At 42.6% G+C, this 23,259-nt stretch overlaps 1 protein-coding gene across 2 annotated transcripts in view; it reads right to left on the bottom strand.

Annotated features, from left to right (window-relative positions):
- CLCN1 (chloride voltage-gated channel 1) overlaps nt 1–23,259 on the bottom strand; it is a 56,057-nt gene that overhangs the window by 17,314 nt on the left and 15,484 nt on the right. The window contains exons 1-8 of one of the 2 annotated variants that reach the window (XM_036406307.2): nt 18,137–18,450; nt 11,705–11,858; nt 11,055–11,186; nt 9,451–9,579; nt 9,214–9,347; nt 8,391–8,468; nt 4,816–4,894; nt 1,940–2,065 (exon numbers count right to left, since the gene is read on the bottom strand). In XM_036406307.2, coding sequence (XP_036262200.1) covers nt 1,940–2,065; nt 4,816–4,894; nt 8,391–8,468; nt 9,214–9,347; nt 9,451–9,579; nt 11,055–11,186; nt 11,705–11,858; nt 18,137–18,343 — 1,039 coding nt within the window. In that variant the 5' untranslated portion in view covers nt 18,344–18,450. Of the gene's footprint in view, nt 1–1,939; nt 2,066–4,815; nt 4,895–8,390; nt 8,469–9,213; nt 9,348–9,450; nt 9,580–11,054; nt 11,187–11,704; nt 11,859–18,136; nt 18,451–23,259 lie in introns of those variants that run through there. The other variant, XM_036406313.1, reaches the window with a different exon arrangement.

The raw sequence follows: 23,259 nt of genomic DNA, 5'->3' as shown, positions 1-23,259 counted from the left end.
TCCCTCCTGTCTACATCCTCTTTCCTGAGTGACTAAGCCATCCTGAAACTAAATGTCTAAGCCCTTTTTTCTCCATTGGCTACCAAATGTACTACTTTAGAGTATCTGTCCAATTCTTACAAGGCTAGAAGTAAAAAGGAATGGGAGAGTAGTTAATGTGAACATTTAATTAAAAATAGATTTGAACTTTAAGATAACACTGACCCATGTACAGAAGGAACCAGAAGGAGCAGAAGGAAGGCAAGGCATGAAATCCTATGGTAAGTAAGATGAAAGCTGGGGACATGGTAAAACAGAAATCCTGCAAATTGCAGAACTCCAGCCTTCCATGACTTGCAAAGAGGAACTCAAGCTTCAGCAGCCAACCAGAGTGGTTGACAAATAACCAGAAGTTATTTGGAAAGTACAGATAACGGTGTAAGGCTAGCCAACAAAGCCATGAGTATCACGAATCTAGCAAAGATTCTGTGGGTCTAAGAAATAAAAGAATTTTGGTGAGATGCTACACAACTTACTTGCATGTGTCATTCTGATGTGATCACTTCCCTACCTCATTCTTCCTGGTAGCAAGCATAATAGAACATGAACAGAGACTGAAAAGACTGGGTGTGTAACTTTTGAAGGGAAATAAATGAGCAAGAAAAGACATGAAAGGCAAGTTAGAGCAGATATAATAAAAGATCATAAAATAATGAATGACTTAGCTAGATAGAAGTTCCTAGTTCCTTAATACAAGGACAAGCAGACTGACAACACAAAGAAAATGCAGAACTGCGAAAAGGAATGATTTTTCATAGCCAGTTGAATCATGGAACTTTTTAACCTAGACAGTCAATGAAGAAGAACTTAAGGAGCCATTAATATGGGTATTAAAGCTGTCTGGATGATTTTGAAGAAGGGACAGGAGTCAAGATGATTCAGGATTAAGCTAATTTCTAGTGATTTGAGAGACCAAGAAGGGAATCAGAAAAGACAAAGTGAAGGACAGGAAATTATCTCTTGTTATCTGTCTTTGAGTTTCTTATATTTTTCTCTGGAAAGAACAGAAAGATAGGGGTTCTGGTTTTTTTGTGACAGACCCAATGGTTAAATACAGCTGACTTTTAGGCAGTGCTGTACAAAGAACAATGTAGTCACTTTCTACATTCAGGTAGAAAGTGTAGTCATTTTCTATATTTCAGAGAATATTCAAACCCCCAAAAAATCCAGTCCTCTGAAGTCAAGAGAGACATGTTGTAGCAGTTATAAATAAATAAACTGCCCTCATGGAGCTCAATAAAATAGATGTAATTGTAAGAATAAAAGATGAAGGCACTATAAGGAAGAAGTTTACATAGAAATGGCAGCCTTCTGCACCAAAACTCTATTCCCACAGTGGTTGAGATGCTCTCCTGAACAAGCCTGACTTGTGCAATTTCTGTCTGCAACAAATGTCACTCTCATGCTTTTCAGTTATTTGAGACACTATTTTTTCAGGACCTTCAGTCAGATTCTACCAATCCTATACTCTCCTAATCACTCAATCATCTCAATTTTCTCGATTATCTGTTTTTAGTCAACAGATGACCAAAGCAGGCCATGAGTTTTCCAGCAAGGATTACATCCTGTGGGACAGGATATCTCTGTGTTGCAGCCTGGATGCTGTTCTGAGTAGAGGCAAAAAAAATCCCACCTCAGGGGGTCTTTTGCTTGCTGAGGACTCATATTCTGTCATTTATGAGTTAGATACACCCCAGCTCTCCTTGGAATAGGTTGGGCTAGACAGCTGACAAGATGGCAAGATACTTCCCTTTCTCCTTCCTTCTGTGCCATTGGAAGTCATGTGTTGTGGCAGAAGCTTCAAACATCATAAAAACATTGTGGTTTTGAGAAAGATGGAAAATAATGCATTAACAGAGCAACTTCTGTGCAAAGAGAGCAGGAACAGCTCTTATCTTACCTGCATCCTTGTTCCAGACAGCCAGGACTCGGAACACGAAGGCACTAAAGGTGGCTGCAAAGAAGCCTCTCCAATAATTGCGCACAGCAAAGTAAGTGGAGGTGACCTCGATGCTGAAAAGAACCCCTAGAAAGAGTTGGAAAGGGAGTAAAGTTAAAATAACAAGTGTCATGCTAGAAGCATGAGAGAGGGTTCTGAATAACTCTCTAGAGCAGTGGTCTCCACATTTCTTTCATCATGCACCCCTGCCAATAAAAGGTTTTTGAGCATGTACCCTCCCCCCATATGTGTATTTATTTATTTAAAAATAATGCACATGTACTACTGTACTAAAATATTGTGTACAATATCAAACATGCACAAAAATAGAAAATAAGCAAGGATGAGATAAAGATGAAATAAACATAATTTTAAAATAATTTGTTTTATTTATTAATGGAACAAAAAATTTGTTCTCACTAAAACAGTAATATTCTTTATTTTCAAAAATCTGGGTTTAACACTTTGTAACAAAGGGATTCAAAGGTCTGGTTCCATGTTCAATTATTTTGATACTTGGTCTAAAAAGAATATCTCACAAAAACACATAGATCCAAATGCAAGAAATGTATCATTTGCTGTGCTGGATAAGTCATGATACTATTTTTACAATCCCACCCACCACATATGCAAAGATTTTTATTAAAATTTGGGTAGTAAATTTTCATCCTCCCTGATGTCAATCATTTGTTGTTGCAAAATAATCAGATGATGTTGAATTTTTATTTTTTTAACAAGTGGCTTCAAAACCCACTGAAAATCATAATCTTGAAGATTTTTTAAAAGGCAGAAATTTCTGTTTTCAAGTTTTTTGAGTATATATAAAGTGACAGTTTTTGTAGCTAGAGACATTTACATTGTATTTGGCAACAGATTCACAAAACCTCCACAAATTTCTTTTGAAAAGCAGTTTCTCACCCACTGTTAGAACATCACTTTCACCTTGAAGTACATTAAGTATGTTTACTTTTTCAAAAATAACTGCTAGGTAGCAATCCACTGACAGACACTTGTCATCACAGACAAGATCAGCAAATTCAGAACACACGTCTTTTTGTAAAAGAAAAAGATGCAACTGGACTTTAAATTCTCTTCTTCTCTAAGGTTGCTATCAGATAACCAGCAAATGCCTGTAGGATTTTCATGGTCATTTCCCATCCTGTAATGAAGTATTGTAAAGATTCTACTCTTTCAGGGTCTTGTTTTTATTAAATGAACCACATCAACAACATCCTGCAGCACTTTGTGCATGTCTGGCTCCCATTTCTTTGCTGCAATAGCTCATCTGTGAACACTGCAGTGCATGAATTCCATGTATAGTGGTGTCTAGGTAACCTTACCCCCCCAATTCTTCTCTTATTCTGCTCCACCAACTGTTACATGTGCAGAGCTCTTCCATGAAACAGTTTTTATTAAAGAAGTCATTTACTGTTGGGAATACAATTTCTGTGGTAGATATTCCTTTCAGTGTCTCACAGAAAGAAGTTCTGCATTTCATTACTGAAACAGAATCTGGAAAATACCATCATCTGAGGCATTTTAGAAACATCTGTACTCTAATCCAGCTGCACAGGAAACCTCTCCTACTGTGCAATTTGTACAGAACCTTGTTTCTTCAAACCTTAAGCAATGTCTGCTGTGCATCTTTCAGCAGTGTTTACTGACAAAGGAACACATTTTAGCTTGCTGCCCTATTGCTTTCTGTGTACGATCACAGCCATTTTTACGTTTTATGGCAGGAAGAACAAGCATTTCCCGTGTGCTATGTGTCATTTTCTCTTTTGCTGTGAAGCAAGAGACCTCAAAGGAGGTTTCTCTACACATTTGTCATTAGGTTGGGTGGAATTTTGTGAAGTATTGGATTGAATGTCACACGGCTTGAAACATCACTGAAAAAACTTTAGAGGTTTGTCTTCATGCTCTGGATGCCTAGATTTGAAATGTCTTGCTAATTCTGATGGCTTCATACCCTCATTACTTAACTTCTCAAAGCACAAAACACACACAGGGTAAAGTTCATCGTTAACAATAGCAGATTGTAAATTCATATTTAAAATAACCTTTGATAATTTTAATCTTCTTTTATCTGACTTCCTCTCAGATCTGATTAGCTGGCCATTGTTTGTACCTCATAATGGGACTGAATAAGGGCCTGTGCTAAAAGTGTCAGTTCTGCCATTTCTTGTCATTTCTCTGTGCTCACATTATTAGTATTATCTTCAATCCATAGCCTCTTTGCAGGAACCTTTAAAAGCCACTTTTCCAATTTGTGAGGATTAGTTTTGTTAACACTAGATAATATAATCCATAAATCCACTTAATCCAGTGTGGGCACACATCAATTGCAATTCATTGCAATATGCTGAAAGAAAATAAATTATTGAAGGCACCATGGCCAACCCCCCACATTGGGAGCAACTCTACACCTCATGCACTGCATGTGACAAGTGGCCATGTGACATATTAGGGCACCACTGCCAATACAAATACTTAATATTAGTGAAGTTTAATCTATTTACTTATTATATTAAAAAAAATAGAAATTCTGGCATTTCCTTCCCACACCCAGCAGATCACCTTGTGCACCCCCTGGGATATGCACACCCCAATTTGGAGACCACTGCTCTAGAGAGCCTTCTCCTCTTGCCTCCAGAAAGTGGACAACATGTGGAAAAGAGACTGTCAGAGATGCTGGGGAGGTTGGAAACACTAAAGGAATCTCTGTCCAAAGTAAATGTCACATCAAAAATGTGGTGCAGGAGAGGGGCAGAGGAGAAGACGACTAGGCGGGAGAGGATTTTGGTACCTGAGAAAAAGGAAACAGAACAGCCACTTGCCTCCAAGTGGTGTCCCAAAGCAGCAGCCAACACCCACAGCACACCCCACAGTCAGGACATCCGTGTAATAATAGGGCTGCTACTGGTGAAAGAGACAAAGAGAGACAGACAAACAGAAGAAAGAAGGAAAGAAAACAGAGAGTGAGTAACAAAATTGGCAGGTATGTCTGCATGATGTCACCCAGCTCTGTCTCCAGTCTCAGAGTTATAGCCATGTTTATCTTACTTCTCCCTTCTGGATGGCTTCAAAATATTGAAAAGGCAAGACCTGGCACAGCACAGGCATATACCTGGAATCACACATTTGAGAAACATGAAGAAGGCAGCACCTCACTTTCCTTTGAAACATACACATTTCTGTCACTGTGGAAGAAATATCTCCTGGAAAATCCTCCAGAGGGTTGAAGGAGCATAAGTAGGTTTTACTCCATCTCTTTTACTTTGGCAGGGAATCTCAGGATGCATATGTGCCACAGAATGCCTCAAAAAACCTACCCTGTGATTGAGTGTGCACAAGGCACATGCACGTCCAGAGCAGAGTGTGGACTGATGCTGAAGGTTCTTGCATGCTGGGTAGGTGAGTGGGTGACAGATCACCCAGTAAAGCATTGTGTTCTCCTGGCAAAAATGGTCATAATAATAAAAAAAGTAATTGGAAGGTATAAAAGGAAGAGTCTTTCTAAAAGACTGGGTACCATTTGCTTGTCAAGGGCTAAACTGGCTTTTCAAATCCATCCTCCTTAATACACAGGGTAGTATTTACCTGCAACAACACCAAGAAGTTACACATTAGGGCAATATGAAGTGAAAGTGCAAGGTATATCCTGGACCAAGGTGAAGATTATATGACTCCCAGGTAATGGAAATTACATTTGGCAATTTGCTGTAAATCCAAAAGAGGAACTAGAGCTACAGAAACCATGATAACTTTTTGTTTGTTCCCATAATACAATGTTATCACAGACTCACAGCAAGTTTTAATCCTGTGTTTCTGAATGCCTCTCAATGTCTCTGTTCAGAACTGGGCTAACTGCAAGGTTAGATCAACGGTAATGGGATCAGGGTGCTCAGGATGAGGCTGCTCGGGTAGCCCTGAACACCTTCAAGGGCAGCGATTCCCCAGCATCTCTTGACGCCTGTGCCACCCTGAACCACCTTTGGGATAAGGGGAGAAGTTCTTTTCATGTGTAGGTGAAATTTCTCTTGTTGCAAGTTGTGCCTGCTGTCTCTTTGTCCTTTCACTGTCCTCTGAGAAGACTTTGGCTATTTTGTCTGACATCTCCTTTATCTACCAAAGGCAGCAGTTAGATCAGTCCCTGTTTAGCCTTCTGTTTTCTTCTCTAGCACCTCCCAGTCACCTAGGTATGATGCATTCTGGAGTCTCTGAGATTATGTTAATTCCAGGTACAAAGAAAGAAACAGGAATTCTAGACTTCTGCAGAGATTTTTTTGGGGGTTGGGTTTTTTTTGCTTTATTTTTTTACTGTTAAGACAGATACCATTCTCCTGTATACTTCCAGTGGTTCCACCTGACTGAGGTCTGATCCTTGGTTCTGAAACTGCTTTCTCTCAAGACTTTTGGCAGACTGACAAATTTTGCCTTGAAGCCTCAGGCTTCAGCTCAGGCTGTCTACATCTTGCTGGACTGCCCACATATGCACAGTTCTCAGCCTCTCTCTTGCTTAGCCTGATTTTCTTTCTGGCATCTTTTCTCAAGTTATCAACTGAAGAACTTCTGATCTGTAGCTAGACAAACAATGTTCCTTCCTTGATTTTTTTTTTTTTTGTTTTAATAGCCAGCCAGAGTAAAGATCAGTATTACTGCTGATGCAAGACCATGTTGCATTTGTCAGCTAACTCATCCATTTGAAGACTAACAGGAAAGTAGTGTATGGAAGAACTAAAGCCATCTTCGAAAAAACCATAGCATTTAAAAACTCCTTATACTTCTGGGCACAATAACCATGCAAAGAGGTTCAGGGCAGCACATGGGAAGAGGGGCAAGTGAAATGAAAGACAAATTATTTATTGATATGTTTCCACTGCTTTAGGAAGAGGCCTCTGTACCTGTGCTTCTGTTTAAAGAAATTCAGTGAATCAGAAGAGTAGTACAAATGCATGGGGGAGACATAAATTTCCAAATTTTTCCTCCAAGTGGGATCATGGAAAGTTGTGAAGGGACCACTGGAGTTGTATCCCTGCTCAGAGAGCTGTTAGTTCTGTTCATTCCAAGGCTAGGTCAGGTTCTTGTCTGGGTGAGTCTTGCACATTTCCAAGGGTGGAATTTCCCTGGATACTCTGAACATCTATGCCAGTGCTGGACCATCTTTGTGAGAAAATAACATAATTTCCTTTAACAGAGTCAAAATTTCCCTCGTTGCAAGTTGTGCCTGTTGCTTCTTGCAAGGTTGGCTTTTATTTTTTACTTCTGTTCTCTACTCGATCCTTATTGACTTTCTGGATTGCCCTTGGTACTCTTCAGGTGGAGCAGTGTTAATGGCTGGCAGGGACTGAACAAGCTGCATCATTATAAATCAGCACTTAAATAGGTGTCCCTTTTCCTGTAACCTTCCCTTCCTTTCGCTGCCACCAGTTATGTGTGAAAAACAAGAACTCGTGTTGCTGCAGTGGAGAGGTATCTGTGGAGAACCTTTCATGAGAGCAGGAAGTCTCACAGCAAGAGGTCAAAGGAACTGTACATGAAATGTCACATATAGGAAGACACTTGCCTCCAAGAGGAGCCTTGAAGCAACATCCGACTCCAACTGCGCAAGCCGGCACCAGGAGGTCGAGCTGCCTATGCGCATTCTGGAACAGGGAGTGCAGCCAGAGACGGGCATGCTGGGGTTAGAGGGAGCAAAGCCACGGGGTTAGGACCCAGAACAATGAAAAGAAGCAACAGCCAGCAGCACAGTCAGCCACTGCTATTACAAATAGCAGGCTCTACACACTTTAGTGCAGTCTTTAGTACTGTCAGCTGGTCTCCAGCAGTGACATCTGCTCCTTGTGCACAGACAGGACCTACTCAAGGAGAACAGCACCTCCAGCTGTATTACACAGTCACTTTCTGCTAAGAGCCTGCACATAAAGGAGTTTCTACATTTATCCATATGTGCAGTTAATAGATTTTTTTTAATACAACTAGTCAATATGGTGATCAGCCTGCAGAGGCTGTTTGGCGATAGCAGAAGCACAGAGACAGTGTCAGTGTCTATAATTAGCAATGCTGTATAAATTTGGCTTAAAGACAAATTGATCTTTGTCTGCAGCTACTTTTTTATACAGTCAATGATCACAGTGCAAAGGCATCAGTCACAAGATTGAAAACTTGTCAAACACATACTCCTAACCAGTCTCTGTGTAATTTCTGGGTAACATTGGTGGTCCTGCACAGTTATTTGGCCTGTATGTCTGGCCTTGCACTACTTTTGTTCAGCCTGTATTTTACTGCTCTAAGCAGTAGAGTAAACTTCAATCTATGCATTTCCTCTGTCTTCCATGGCCTACCCATACTACCCTGGGTGTGTCAGGAGCTCAGCCTGTGGAAGAACTGTATGCAGAGATATGTGCCTTACCTCATACACCCCACAGAAGATCGACATGAACTTGCTGAGTACCACAGCACAGATACTGGCAATATGTACAAAAGGACCCTGCAAGAGAAGAGGAGGAGAAAATCAGAGAGGGTTGCCCTTTGCTAACTGACAACCATTTAGCTACTGCAGGCCTCATAGCTTCTCTGCCATCTCAGCCAGTAATACAACCATCAAGGTTGGAAATGAGTGCAGCCAGTTATTGAATCAAACCTTTAATGCAGCATCACTGTGTTCACCACTAAATCATGTCCCTGACTGCCACAGCCAGTTGAACACCTTTTGAACTCTTCCTGGGATATTTATTCCATCACTTGCCTTTTCAATGCCTGACCACCATCTCATTGAAGAATTTTTTCCTAATACCCGATCTTAACCTTGCCTGGTGCAACTTGAAGCCATTTCCTCTGGTCTTGTCACTGGTTACCTAGGAGAACTGACTGGTTCCCACCTGGCTACAGGTCTCCCCTGAGGCTCCTTTCCTCCAGATTAAGCAACCTCATTTCCCCCAGCCAATCCTCATAAGATTTGTGCTTTAGACTCTCCAATCTTCCTTAGTTCTCTTATCTCCATTTAATTTTTTCCCTCACAAAGACTACCTGACTTGTGTTCTTTGATGTTTCCTATATCATGTCTTTGAAAGTGGAAGGAAAATGGCCAGTGAAAAATAGGTGCTGGAAAGAGCAGAGCTTTGAGAAGAGGAATGGTGGTGAAAGTAAGAAAACATTTATAGATTCTTCTTTCACAGACAACTCCCACCTTCCAGACCATGGTCACTGCTGCACACACAATCAGCAATATTTACCTCTTTCCCCACAGGCATGCCACTTCCAAGCCCAGCTGTGAGGGCCACAACTTTGGCCACAAAAGCTTTGAGAGTGAGATACTCCTTGAGGACCACTCCCCTCATAATGGTCTTGAGCTCTGGGATCCCAGACCCTGAAATCAACAGCAGAGCCAGGGATGAACAAAACCCATTGACAAATGGAACAAGAAAAATGAGACAGACAGAAACAGATCTTTCCCTGCCTTCTGCCCTCACCAACAGCCTGTGGAGACACGAAGTGGCAGAAGCTGGCTGCAAACAGGATCAGGCCGAGCGGGACAGCCACCCACACGGCATACTGCAGGGGGACATTGGGGTGCAGTGCTCCATAAATCCACTTGTAGGCTGCAACACACAAACAGAGAACCCATCAGTACCCACAGCTGCTCCAAACAGGCTGGTGGACATCAGAGAATCACACACTTGCTAAATGTGCCCATGCTAAAGCTCCATCAGAAATGGTACCCTCATATCCTTTTCTAAGACAAGCCTTATTTTGAGTATGAGTTCCCCAATAAAGCAGGCATTCTTCAGAGATGGATAGAAAATACTATTAATACCTGTGCACAAGTGTGGCATAAAAAGAAGCATGTTACATACAGCTGTGAGAACAAATCACTGTGCAGTGCCTTCATTTGGCAGTCTGAGGGTCTTGTGCGGGTTCTGAAGGACAATAACACGGTCCACTAACCATTCCTTCATAAAAAACTAGTTTATAAGCTCTGATTGTGATTTCCCTTCTAGAGCAGCAGAATGGAAGCTGTGCCAGCAGCTATTAGAACAGCAGTGTTACCATTGCTCAGCCAGGTACAACAACTTGAGCTGCTGAGAATCCAAATTGAACTGCAGCTCCTCTGCAATTGCATCTTCTCTGCCTGAGCTGGCTCCCCACACAGGCTCAGCAGAGGCTGAGACTTGGCAGGGGAAAAGGAAGAAGAACCCCAAAGGACTCAGCTGCAGGGAGTTTAAAGAACAGGAACCCTCAGAGTAGATTATACCAGTCACCTGGTAGATGGGGAAGCTCTGGAGGGAGGAACACCAGGCTGAAGAAATGTTGGGAGCTTTGAGGAATTGCAGCAGCCAAGAGGAAAAGGTTGGAGTATGTGTGGGCCAGTCAGGACTGGAACATGAGAGTAAGGACAAAGGAACAGTGCAGTTAACAGGATGTTGCAGGGGGTGAGGTGTTTGTATGTGCACACTGAGATGGGGGCTGAAAGATCTTGTAATTTTTGTTGATGGCAAAGGGAGTCAGACCACAGGAAAAATGCAGGGAAGGTATATAAGACAGGGAATAGGAGATCTTTGTGAAAAGGGCAAAAGGAGAGGGCACTATATGCCCAGATGGAAAAAAAAAAATTAGGGCACTGTATAAGTAAAAATTGGAAAGAACAAAATCAAGGTAAAAAGCAGAAAAAGTGCCAGGAGGGCATCTAAGAGCCCCCTCCGCCCATCACCCATGTTCCTAATATTCTTGGGGAGAAAGGTTAGCAGTAGAACAGGAAAGGCCACAGTAACACCTCCCTGTGCTCCCTTTTCTTTCGGAGCAGAAAGAAAAGGGATTAAAAATAATTGTTTGTCTTTGACTCATCATACACATCTCTTGTTTCTGCCCACTTACTTCCAAAATTTGCCCTACCATCCCTTTAAAGAACCGTCTCCCTCGCCACCCTTTACTACGTTGCCAGAATTTCAAACTTCCCAAGCAGGGAGGGTTGAGGATGGGACAATGATGCCAAAGGAGGAGCAACACTGGTCACTGGGCTTTGTAACACATTCCTATCCTTTACTGGCTGTTTTTGCAACACCTGAATGGGACCCACCCTGTACGGTCTTTGCACTGGCATAATCCACTCCCCAGCTCACCAACGCCATGACCAGACCCAACAGAACCAAGAAAATCCAGTCCTCTCCAAGCTTCTTGGTGACATATTTCTGGATGCGTTTAGCACAGTCTGTGGAGGGAAGAGTGAACCAGAAAAACTGAGTGAACATAGATGAAGCTGTGTCTGTCTCTCCTGTGCCGAGAACTGACTAAAACAAGGATTAATTTGGAGGCATCGTGGGCTTCAGGTTGAAGGACTGATACCCATCCCTCTCTCACACAGTTCTGTAACATCTAATGTAGTTTAAAAAACATTTTAAAAAAAGGAGGGGGGGGTATGTACAGGACACACAGGGTGGAATTTAACATCTTGTACACTGGCAGCAAAAGTCTAATACAAGAAAGTCCTTTTCCTCCCATTACAGAGCTCTGTTATGAAAAAAATTATTTACTTGGGATTGCTTTTTTATATTCCAAACATCTTTTCTAGGATGAAAGCTCATGTAGAAAAGGTTTTTCAACCCAATGAGATTCGATTCCTTTCCCTTCCCTCTCTGCTTCTCCCCAGTCATAATTGTTTAAATCCCATCTCTCTTGCTGGCCTACCCAATATCTGGTAATAGGTAATGAAACATGAATTGTCCCTACCTTGACATTTGGAATAGTGCTCTTCTTTGATCTGTACTTGACTGTCACGTTTCACGGGTCTTCCATTGTTCCTTTGGGCCTGTTTCTTCAGTAGCTTTGCTGCTTCCTTGTCTGAAATGTTATCTGTTATCCGGTCTGTGTATCGGCCATACAGCTAGAGGAGCAGAAAACAAGAGGGATCACCAGGAAAAGGCAAGGCAAATGCTCCTTCATAAATAGCATTAAGGATGACAAGCCAGATCTACCAACAGCCTGAGGTACAGACCCACGTGTACCAAGCAGGGAGACTGAGACATAGAAACTCTCAGACAGATGCAGCCCATTTATTTTTTCTTCTTTTTCTTTCTAGTTTCTTCTTTCCAATCTCTCCAAAACCTTTTCACCCCCTTTTTGGGAGTACAAGATATGGTCACAGAATATTCATTATTTTCTAATGTCCTGGGGGAAAAGATGGCTGAGAGATTGAACATTAAGAGACAGCATTTGAGCATTAAGAGACAGCTTTCTGGAGGTACAAAAGAAGGTCAAAGTAGTTCACATGAGGCCGCCATCCTCAGGGCTGTCTCATAGATTTCAGCAGCACTGTAAAACATCTCTGAAGGTTTTGAGAGGCATTACACTCTCAAACAGGCTGCAGGAATGTCCTGCATCTGTTCCTCCTGCTGCCAAGGAATGCTTAACAGGGCACACAGCCACTGGTGCTGCTTGTGGAGGAAAAGAAGCAGCATCATGTCAAAAATATCACAAGCTGCTGCACACCTCCAACCATTATTTACCCAAATCAGCATTTTAAGTGCTCCTGTATCTCCAATTCCTCTGAAATTCCTATTTGCTTAAGCTAGTCTGTTTCTTCAGATACTAAACTTGAAAAGCAGTTGGTTTTATGCAGTTCACAATCAGCTGCAGGTGCTCACTAAGGACACTTACACAGGTCTACAGTAAACTGGGCAGTTGTGCTGTCTCGTCAACATCTTAAGGGAGCTTGAAGAACCCTGACCGTGCCTTGTGTTTACCAAATTCCCTGAAGAGCAGCTATCCCACCTCACTCTTTCAGAGTATAGGTGGGGAAGGTGTGCATTTGAGAAGCAGAGAATAAGCTGCTTCTCCTTGCACGTCCTTCAGTGAACCAGGGTTGGCTTTACTCTGGACCAGGTCACCACCTGATGCACTTCCCACCTGTGACAAGGTGACCCTTTGCTCCCTCCCCAGCACAACATCTGCTTCTCTAAGATTTTCTGAGAGGCAGGAGGAGAATGAGCCATGTCTTGGTCAGCAAAATCAGACACTTAAGCTGGAGAATGACAGGACATATGACAGAGATAAAGCACTACCACACTCTTAGGAGACACTTCTATTTGACAGTTCTTGCCTCCTCCTTTCAGGGTAACAAAATTGATGTTCCTGTTCCCTTGAGATAAAATAGATACAGAGACTCACTGAAAGATTTACACTAGAAGGCACCTCTAGTCCAAGCCTCTGCCCACAGCCTGCAAACTCCAAAGCCAGGTAAGCCAGATTAGGCTGCTCAAGACCTTATCCAGGCAACTCCTAAACAACTACAGGAGTAGAAATTACCCAGCTTCTCTGAGCACTTGCTTCAGTGCTCTACCAACTAGTATTTGAACATAACAAATATGACTGAAGGCCCTAAGTATTTTATTTATTTGCACAAATTCCTCAAGAGACACTTGAACCATGTGTCATAGCTCCCTTTGGAAATCCTAGTGGATTATTTTTTTCTTCACAGAACCCCTATCCATGCTTTTTTAAATCATCCTGTTCTAAAGATGGCTCACCTGCTGCCTCTTAAACAGATTGATCCTGTCTGAACAGCTGAAAGTGTTCTTCCATTCATCACGGTATTGGATGCTACACAAATTTAATGCAATTATTAACCATGATTACCAACATATTCTACGTAAATTAAGCAGACTCTTTGCAGGGAATAATGGCCATGCTCTGACCCCCTTAAAACAGACAGGACAGTGAAACATCAGGCTGAAGAATTTCATCTACAGGGTGGCTGCCACATACAGAATGCAATCCTGCCTAGCAAACTGCTCATTTTTTCTTTTACTGTGTCTTTCAGACAGAAATGCCAAATACTAGCAGATTTTAGACAAATGCATCTTCACATCACCTCAGCCAGTGTTTCATTGCTGTTAAATGGTCATGAGAGATGGGTTTATGTCAAATACAACTCAAACCCATGTCAAGTATGAGATTCAAATTAGAATCTTCCATCTGTCAGATGGAACAGCATGACAGTAAAATAGTATGAATGCTGAAAGTCCTCATATGGTATCTTAGTTCACTGCTTCTGCCTGGCTGTAAAATGGTGCATTTGGGATATGGGAAAAAAAGGAGTTAGTCCACAGACATAAAAAAGAAACTGCTGTCCTGGCAAACCAGGTAGTCTCAATACATTTAAAGAATGCTTCACAGATGTGCTTTGCTTCTCCAGGATTCTGGGAGTATCTAAAATGATAGGAGACTGTGGGACAGAGAAATAATCCAGAAATCAGAGGATGACCTCACAGCAAAATTGGGTTAGGCAAGAAATATCCACCCACTAGAAGATGTAAAACTAAAAATATAACACAGTACAACTCTGACTCTCTAGCACGAGGAACACAGGGTTTCTGAGCACCAGAAAAAATGAAGACAATTTTATAAGTTCTCAATTACCACCTAAGGGTTGAACCAGAAAAGGTGCTATCATGCCTACTTGGCTAAATGCTGAGGGAGACCACCAAAATGGTGCAAAGCCAGCTGAAGGTATAAACACCACTCAGGATAGATGGGAGGAATATACACTCCCCCCCCAAAAAAACCCCCAAACAACCAAACAAAAACCAAACAAACCAACCAAAACAAAACAACCCCAAAAAATAAACCACAACCAAACCATCCAAGGAGAAAGCAAAACAAGGCAAAGTTTGTTTTCAGAGATGAAGCACTTATCTATGCAAATGATCTTTTATCTTTCTGAAAACTGGGGAAATTTCATTGTTTGAGTAACAGAGGAAAAACTGCACAGAATCTCAGGGGAAAAAATACATCACAATCTCAAGACTTTTCTGGGAGCTATTTTCAAAGGGATCAGCACATGTATGAAACTGCCCTCCTCACACAGTCCAAAGCCCAAGCTATTTCCCATGCCATTCAGACTGAACAATGTATTGAATACTCCAGTCCTGAAATCCCTTTCCCAGCTCTGCCAGTGTATCCTGTTTATGATCTGCTGCTCCCAGCCACTGAGGCAGCCTTAGCCTGAACTTCCTTTCCCTCTCACTCCTGCCTTGTAGCCATCCTGCTATTCCTAAAATTATCTTCCTTAGGTGATTTTTTCCTGATGCATCACCAAGGAGAAGCCGTGTCTGACCTCAAAGGTGAAACCTCCCAAAATGCAGCACATATATAAAGATAAATGTAAAACATCTCAGTCCACTGCTTAGACACAAAGCAAATGAGGCACATGTAAGGGACAGGGGACAGCAAAAAATTAGTAGTTGTTCCTTAAGAAAAGGTGGCTAAGGGGAAATCTAACAGCAGTGCCACTACCTAAAGGGAGAGAGGTGTTGGAGGTAAATATCAGAGCAAGATATCGGGCACAGAGATAGACAAAAAGGGAAAAAGCACAGCTTGCAAGAAAGGAAAGCCCCTGCAAAGGAACATTTCCCCATCCAGCCCCACTTGTGGGTAGTTCAGCACAGGAGCAGGTGCTCAGTGGGGCTGGGGAATCTTCAGTGTTGCAGATGTTCAGAACATGCCTGGAAAAGGCTTTGGACAATGTGACCTACCTTTGGAGTCAGCCCTGCTGTGGGTAGGGGCTTGGGCTGGAGAGCTCCAGAGGCCCTCCCACCTACCTCTCTCTGTAAGCCTGTTATTCTGTATTACTGCATTGCCTGATTTCTTACTGCACATCCCTCCCACTACCCCCATCTGTGTGTTGCTGAGTGAGCTCTCTGCCAGGAACACCCTTTCTATAGTCACAAATGGCACAGCTATTAAATACTTCACCAGCTGTAATTGCTTTCTCATGCAGAAATAAAACAATACAAAATCCTACAGTGTAGGATAATGTATATTTTTAACAAGGTATATTACATCATCTGTTATATGTCTACTGTCTCTTATATTAATTGTCCAAAATCATTATTATTATTATCATCATCCTACTACTATTATGTTATTATCTATTAACCACTATATGGTTTTTGACTATCAGTTATCTGAAGGTCCAAGGCCAAGGACCAAGATTTCACTATTTTGGGGCCTGTGTAAGCCAAACCAAATCACATGTCCAACAGAAGGCAACAGGTAGCAAAAAAAGAGCTCAACAGAATCAAAATCTCTGTCAAATGTTTTTTCATATGACAGTGGGGAAAGAAATCTTAATGCTTACTCTGTGTGGAAATGTATGAAAACTTGTGCAAGGGGTCGTTTTTCATGCTAATTACATGATAATAAGTGTGCATGTTTGTACAAAGTACTCGTGCATATTTATAATTTATTTGCATGTGCATGAATGACCAGCAAAATATACACATCCACAGCAAACCTGGCTTAGCTAGAATATGTTTGCACGCAAAGTTCCATGATAAATGTACATGCACACGTGTACATGACTGCTTATATAAAATATTTCTAGAACATATTTTTCAGGAAACTGTAAATACAGCTGTCTGGTTTTTAGATTACAAACTGCCTTCATGAATGCATGCTTGCATGGGGATGTTTCTGCCTGAAGATATGCATGCGAATGGGTTTGATGGCCTTCTTGTTTGTATGTGAGATCATCTATCTACATGCACTGACCATCAGGCCTCTGGAACTGAGCACAGAGACACTCTGGTGTCAGGGAGCAAGAGCACAGAGCTGGTGGTGTTGCCTCACAGGGTCATCTGTGCCTACTGGAGAGTGGTTTTAGGTGTGTGGGACTGGACATATCTGCTGGATCTGTGTGAGCTGGGATGTTTCTGGGCATGGATGGGCTTTACTGGAGAAAGGGTTTGCATCCAGCAACTCCACACACCCCAGCTCACTCCTGGTTCATGGCACACACACTAAGGTGCATTTCCTTCACCCACCTCAGCTCTCCAGCCCCATTTGCACCCCATGGGGCAGGCATGACCCCAGTGGAGCTCAGCCTAAGGTGGGCACACACACCTCTCCACCCCATCCCACTCCCCCTGCTCACCCTCTTAGTGTGGCTGCTGCAGCCAAAGCTCTGTCTTGTGTTGGTGTAAATAAAGCCTAAACTGCTCCAGTCAGACCTCTGTCCATCTGGGCTGCTGCTTCAAGTAAGCCAGTGGAGTGGTTTGGGAAGACTTTAGTGGAGGAGACATGCAAACTCTCAGATGCTGTAGGCAGTTTCAGAAGAGAAATTCCTGAACATGGCCATGGAACTGATTCTCTCATCTTTGGCAATATGTGACACATAACTATCCTCACTGGGATGCTTATCTACTGGAAAAGATCTTGGTGGCAAATGTGCCTGTTTTCCTATCATTAAATCACATAAGTCTTTAGGAGACAATTAATGCAATCTCATTCATTCTCCAATCACTCGCCATCCATGTAAGAGGATTTGTATTCATTTAAGGAGAAACATCCACTTCAGGAATTTCACATTCGCATGCTCTCTTCCTCATAATTTGACTGGATCCTTCATTGCACCAAAGCTGTTTTAGATCATCTTAATCAGAACAGAGTGGTAGGAAATAAGACACCAGGACTCTGCTGTAAACCCTCCCCTTTGCAGGAGGCTGTCCCAAAAGAAGAGGTAAGGGACATACAGAGCATAATGAACAAAAAGCCATAACCAGAGTACATCTTATGTCCCAGATATTTTTCTGAGCTAGTGCTTGTACAAACCAGAGCAAGAGTCAGGTCAGGTTTCAGGGTTAGAAAACCCCTCATTTACAGTTGAACTAAGTTATCAAAATATACCAATATACATGTAAGGATCTATGACCATGAAGGGCTTTATGGTCAGAGAAAAGTCATAAGAGAGCTTTACTTCATCTACGCAGCTGTACAGATACCCATATACATACATTACTGCTCTCTTTGGTTTTACTCACTCCTGTGCTTTATTCAACATCACTACACAGCTGAAGGCAGCTGCAGCTTCTCTTTGCTGTTACAAACACACTAATGCTCTGGTTAATTTTCCCCATCCCAGCTTGCCCATTCCAAGTCTCGTTGCATCCGTGGCAGGTGACAAGAACCTCTGACTTGAATTACTGGTGGGATCCTTGGTGCAAGTATGGCCATGAACGTCAAAGCCCGACCTGGAGTCAGCAAGCGAGGGGGAGAGCTGGTGGCACTGGGGATGGACAGGGATGTGTGCTCTGAGAGCCCCAGAGCCTGTGTGATCCCAGGGAGACCTGTGCTGCCACAAACCATCCCGTTGTCCAGCCCTACCTGTGGGTAGCTGAGGGAGTTCTCCGGGGAGCGCAGGTTGTCCCCTGTGGGCCCGGCCTCGTGTCCTGCCTCCAGGGGAATCCCGTACCGGGTGCATTTCTCAAAGCAGACATAGTCGTACTGCGGTGTGCCCCCCCACAAAGCTGGCTTCCAGCTGGGATCCTCTGTCTTGCTCTCTGAGCTCTCCATTCCTCCACTCCTCCTCATGCTCCTCTGTAACTGAGTTGCTGCTCTGGGCCTTACCTAGAAGCACCTCATGTTCTGGCAGAGAGCATGGCCTCCGCATTCTCTGCTGATCCTTCCTTTCTCTCTCTCCTCAGACCACTCCACCTTGTCCTGTTCCTGCACTCTCTTTCACTCTGCCCCTCCTCCTCCTCCTTGTGCCTCTCTCACTTTCTTCCCTTCCTGCCCAAAGGGTTCAACTATATTTATAGCAACCTTCCTCAGCCACATGATTCCCCAGTGCCGTGTCTGATCTCAGCAAAAGGCAATAACTCTGCTGGGATTGAATATCAGGTGTGAGCAAGAGGGGAACTCCTGAAGGAGAGGGAGGGGGCAGGGGGAAGGAGGTGGTGTGACAGAGCTACGAGCACACAGACAGAAAGCAGAGAGTAGGAAGCAGAAATTATTATCCAGGATATCTCTTCTTTCACAGCTCCCCATCCCACGCACTCTGTTTGCAATGAGAACAAAGGTCAGTGGGCTTCCTCATTTTCTCCCCAGACACCAGGTGCCCTAAAGACTGAACAACAACCATAAAGAAGCCAGCAGCTATGGTGAGATGGAACGAGATGGGTGTTTTCTCAGTGTCCCAAGACCATTTTTCTAAGCATACAATTCACAGCAGCAAGCCCTAATGGAAAAGTCAGACATCCCTGTAAACTGCTGAACATTACAGTCTAATGTCAGCCTTCCCAGGTGTTCTTATGGGGAATACTTTGCACTTCAAAGCACATCACCAAACTGCTCTGTGGGTACTCAATTATAGGTGTATGCAGAAATTTAATTCTTCTTGATGCTCACTTTTCCACAGAGTAGAGCATTCAACACCTTCTCCTCTCCACTCTGCCACTTGTTTCTCAGCCAGGGAGACAAGCAACAAGCTCAGCCAACACCAATGAGCTACCAGCCAGCAACAGGAATGAGAAGCATGTTAAAGCAACTTGGACTAGAGACACCTCCCAGTACTGTCAGAGTGCTGCCTGGAACCATATTTCTTCTGGGGGCCATTTTAATTAGGGAGGAGCAGAGAGTTCAAGGTCCCAGAAACTGTATACAAGAAAAAAGACCTCATATGCCAAGCTACTCATACTGAGTAAGAGATTTGCAGGCAGGATGGGGTAGAGAGAAGGGCAAAACACCCCTTTTTGGGCCCAGAACAGTGGTCTCATTATTTCATTTTGCAGACTCTTGTAAAACATTTCTTCTTTTGCTTTTTTTTTTTTTAGTCTGCATGGTCCTCGAGAGAGGAAGGTAGAAAGAGTCTCCATGAGGAGGACACACTTAATTTCTTGCACAAACCACCTCCTCCATGCTCCTGCTTAGATATAGATATCCATTAGCAGTAATATCCACATGGATAAGGTTAGCGTGTGCAATCTACAACTGGTATCAGGCCAGGCAAGCACTGAATGTACTGAATATTTACAAAAGCAATATTAGTGCTGCCTCAAAATTTACAGGCTCTCCTGTTTCATTCTCACCAGCACTCACTTTACTGTCAACAAGCACTGTCTTCTGGAGAAAGACTGTGTCCCATAGGCAGGACAAAACTTGAAATGAATCACCTTAAAGAAGAGTTTCTAAGTGACTGTGTCTAGGAAATCAGAGAAAAACATTTGGTTGCCCTTACAGGTTACCATCAAAAAGTTATTAATTGCTCCCAACCTATTGAGATGCTTTTGGAAGAACATTGTCATTATGGCTTATATAAAAAAATTATGCATAGTACAATCTATATAGTATAAAATATAAAAAAAATGTCTAAAATATAAGGTACATCATGTTATAGGAAGCCTAAAAACTGAACACAGTATAGCCCAGCAAACATCAAAGCTGTAATACAGCACCAGATCTTCAGCCACTATTATATGTACTGGAGGAGAACACTCATCAGAGCCACTGCAGAAAACAAATGAGAACCTTTAGCCAAAAGTGCACTCCTCCAGCTCTTGTTTTTCAAGAGGCACAAGAATGGCACATTAGAAATTGCTGCAGTATAAAAATGAACCCTCTACTGCCAGCTAATCAAACTCTACTGCCTGTCTTGCATGATACTGTTGTGGAATTTCCATAGGAAACAACGACATAATAATAGCTCAAAATAGGACAATTCTGCCCTGAAAGGCTTTTTCCAAGAACTGGGAAAAGTTTTTTTTTCCCTCTCAGCTTCCTAACTGGCCCCAGCCTCACTCACCTCATCAATAAAAGCACGAAGGACCCCAAGGCCAACCAAGTGACTCCAGATACTACTTGAAGAAGAAACCTCTACTATCCTCACTAGGAAGACATCCTACAAACCCCCTGAGCCCCCACTCATGCTTCCCACAGTGTAACAAACCTCAGCCAGTGCATGGCAATGCTGCAACTATGCAGCTGATCCTGAGCAATCACTGTGTGCATGGTGGCACCTATTCATTAGGGAAGACCTGGCTCATCTGCAGCTAAGAACCCCAAACTCAACTAATTCCCACTTCTCATCAAACAGAGTCACTGCCTCTAGTCTCCGTACCCAGATATTGTCTAACAAGGAAACAAAGAGAACTGAAATTTGTCATTTCAGTGCTTGACAAAATATATGCAATCTTTGGAGATACTGGATTTATTTCACAATAGTTCCTGTGTCCTGAACACTAATCTTGCCATGCTACTGAGCTTATAAATCAACCTCTTTCCTCTTGGAGGTGAAAGTGCTTTGTCAGCTCTCTGGAAATTATTAACAATCCTTGCTATTTCACAAGGTACCAATAATCTCTGTCACAGCCTCCAGCCTCACTGGCACTACCTTAGTTAAATTCAAGCAGCTAGTCTCAACTTGTATTTGCTCTGAGATTTCAATTTGCTTCTATTTCACTCTCAGAAGAACTTGTAGACTCAACAGTTTGTCCACTTTTTCCAGCTGGCACAGCTGAACCTAAAGAAAAGTAAAATTCTGGCTTTACTCATAATCTTTTCCCTGTTTTCAGATCTGCAAATAAAAACATAAACAAAGAATATAGAGAACACCTTGGAAAAAAAATCTGCCTTTCTGCACTGCTGCTGCCCAGCAACTCCCCTATCACTCTTCCTGCAATCTCCTGCCACAGCTCTTCTTCATATATTTTTTTTATTGCCTCTCTGTCTTGCTTTCTATTTCCCAGGCCTTGCTCTGCACTTCCACCAGGACTCACAATGGAGTCTTTCTGATGCTTCAGAGGTTACCAGCACACTCAGGAGATTATCACAGAGCTGGAGGAAGACGTAAAAACAAGAGGAAGGTGTCATAACCATCTTGCACTAGCCACAAACACAGATGACCTGCACACATGGCTTTACTCCTCAGGTGCACCTAAGCCTCTTGAAAAGGCTCACAAAAGTTTATAGACCTCCCCATGGCATGCAAGAGGAAAGTTACACAATCTGCTCATACAGCATTTTTTTTTGACCATTGCATTTTACAGGCCCTAGTGGGACTCCAAAATGTGTTTCAAGAAAACATGTTTGTGATAGATGAAAATACAGCTACAGTCCAAATTAGGGTATTAAATGACAATAAAGAAAAGAATAAAAGCTGGAACAACTGTCAACCCAGATGGATATCTTGTCCAGTCAGGCTTCTATTTTTCTCCCTCCTCTTCTCAGTTTTCTCTCAGGTCTGCCTTTCTCTGCATTTATTTATTTCTCCTGAACGCTTTTTAGGATGAAGAAATACAATTCCTAGCCTTCCCATCCTACTGCCTTGATAGTGAAAGCTCTGAGAGGCTGGTAGGGAGGGGGTAAGGATGACTGAAGACTCACACTTCTCCCATGGTTTGGTCCCAGGAGATTTAGAACCTGAATTAATCCAAGTGCTACTTATCAGCAGTGACAATCTTAATGTTCCCCATGCCCCGCCCACACAATTATCAGGCATCATACCAACTTCTGAGGCTTCTGTTTATGCTAGAGCTTTTTTTTGGTTTTTTCTGTAGCAGGTTTGTCCTGAAAGATCTAGACCACTTCATGACCTCACTATACACAAGCCTTGCAGCCCACCAGCAGACTGCAGCCTCCTCTAGAGTGAAACACCACGTCTGTTTTTTCAACCCTGCATACATAGACATTATAGCAGATGGTGATGCAGAGCTCTCTGTCACCCCAGACTGACAGGAGTGGAATTTGCTGAGGCAGAGTTATTGTTACATAGAACCCTGCATGCAGATTAGAAACAGTCATTTAACAACAAATTAAAAATAATATTCTGAGCTAGAGAAAGCCCAGCCCAAGAGGCCCACAAGTCTGTAAAGAAGATAATAGAAAAGATAGCCTATGCGACAAAAGAAACTATAAAGATGAAGAAGGGAGTTTTAAAGGAGGAAGAGGAGAAAGGTGACAAAAGGATGACTACTTAATACTAACACAGTCTCTATGAGAGAAACACAGAAGCAATAAGAGACAAAGCACCGAAGGGCATCAGGGGATGAGAATCTGGACAGGAAGATACAGCAAGCATATTTTGCTTCAAGCAATACCTTTAGATGGAGCAAAAAAGAGTGAAAAAGCAGGAAAAAGACTTCAGTAGATGTCAGAAAAGGCAATGGCTTCTAGATGAGAACAAAGCTCTTGACTAGGACATTTTATTAGACAAGATAACCACGGAGGCTTCAAAGAGCTACAGGAGGCAATTAGAGCTTTGGGAGAGAAAGAATGCTGTGAAAAGGGCTGGGATGAGGGAGGGAGACTGGAAGAAAAGACAGCTTTTATAGGAAAAGAAAGAAATAGATCATGGACTGAGGCTTGAACAGCAGCAAAAGATAGAATTTTAAGCTGTGCAGAGGCACATATTAAGCCAGGCTGGATATGGAGACACAATGGCAGAGAACTCTCAGAGGACACTTGAAAGAAGGGTTGAGTTCACAGCAAAAACTAAAAAGAAAAAGGCCAGA

Source organism: Molothrus ater, chromosome 2 (assembly GCF_012460135.2).
Source record: "Molothrus ater isolate BHLD 08-10-18 breed brown headed cowbird chromosome 2, BPBGC_Mater_1.1, whole genome shotgun sequence".
NCBI classification, from domain to species: domain Eukaryota; kingdom Metazoa; phylum Chordata; class Aves; order Passeriformes; family Icteridae; genus Molothrus; species Molothrus ater.
This window is presented reverse-complemented; position numbering and strand designations above follow the sequence as displayed.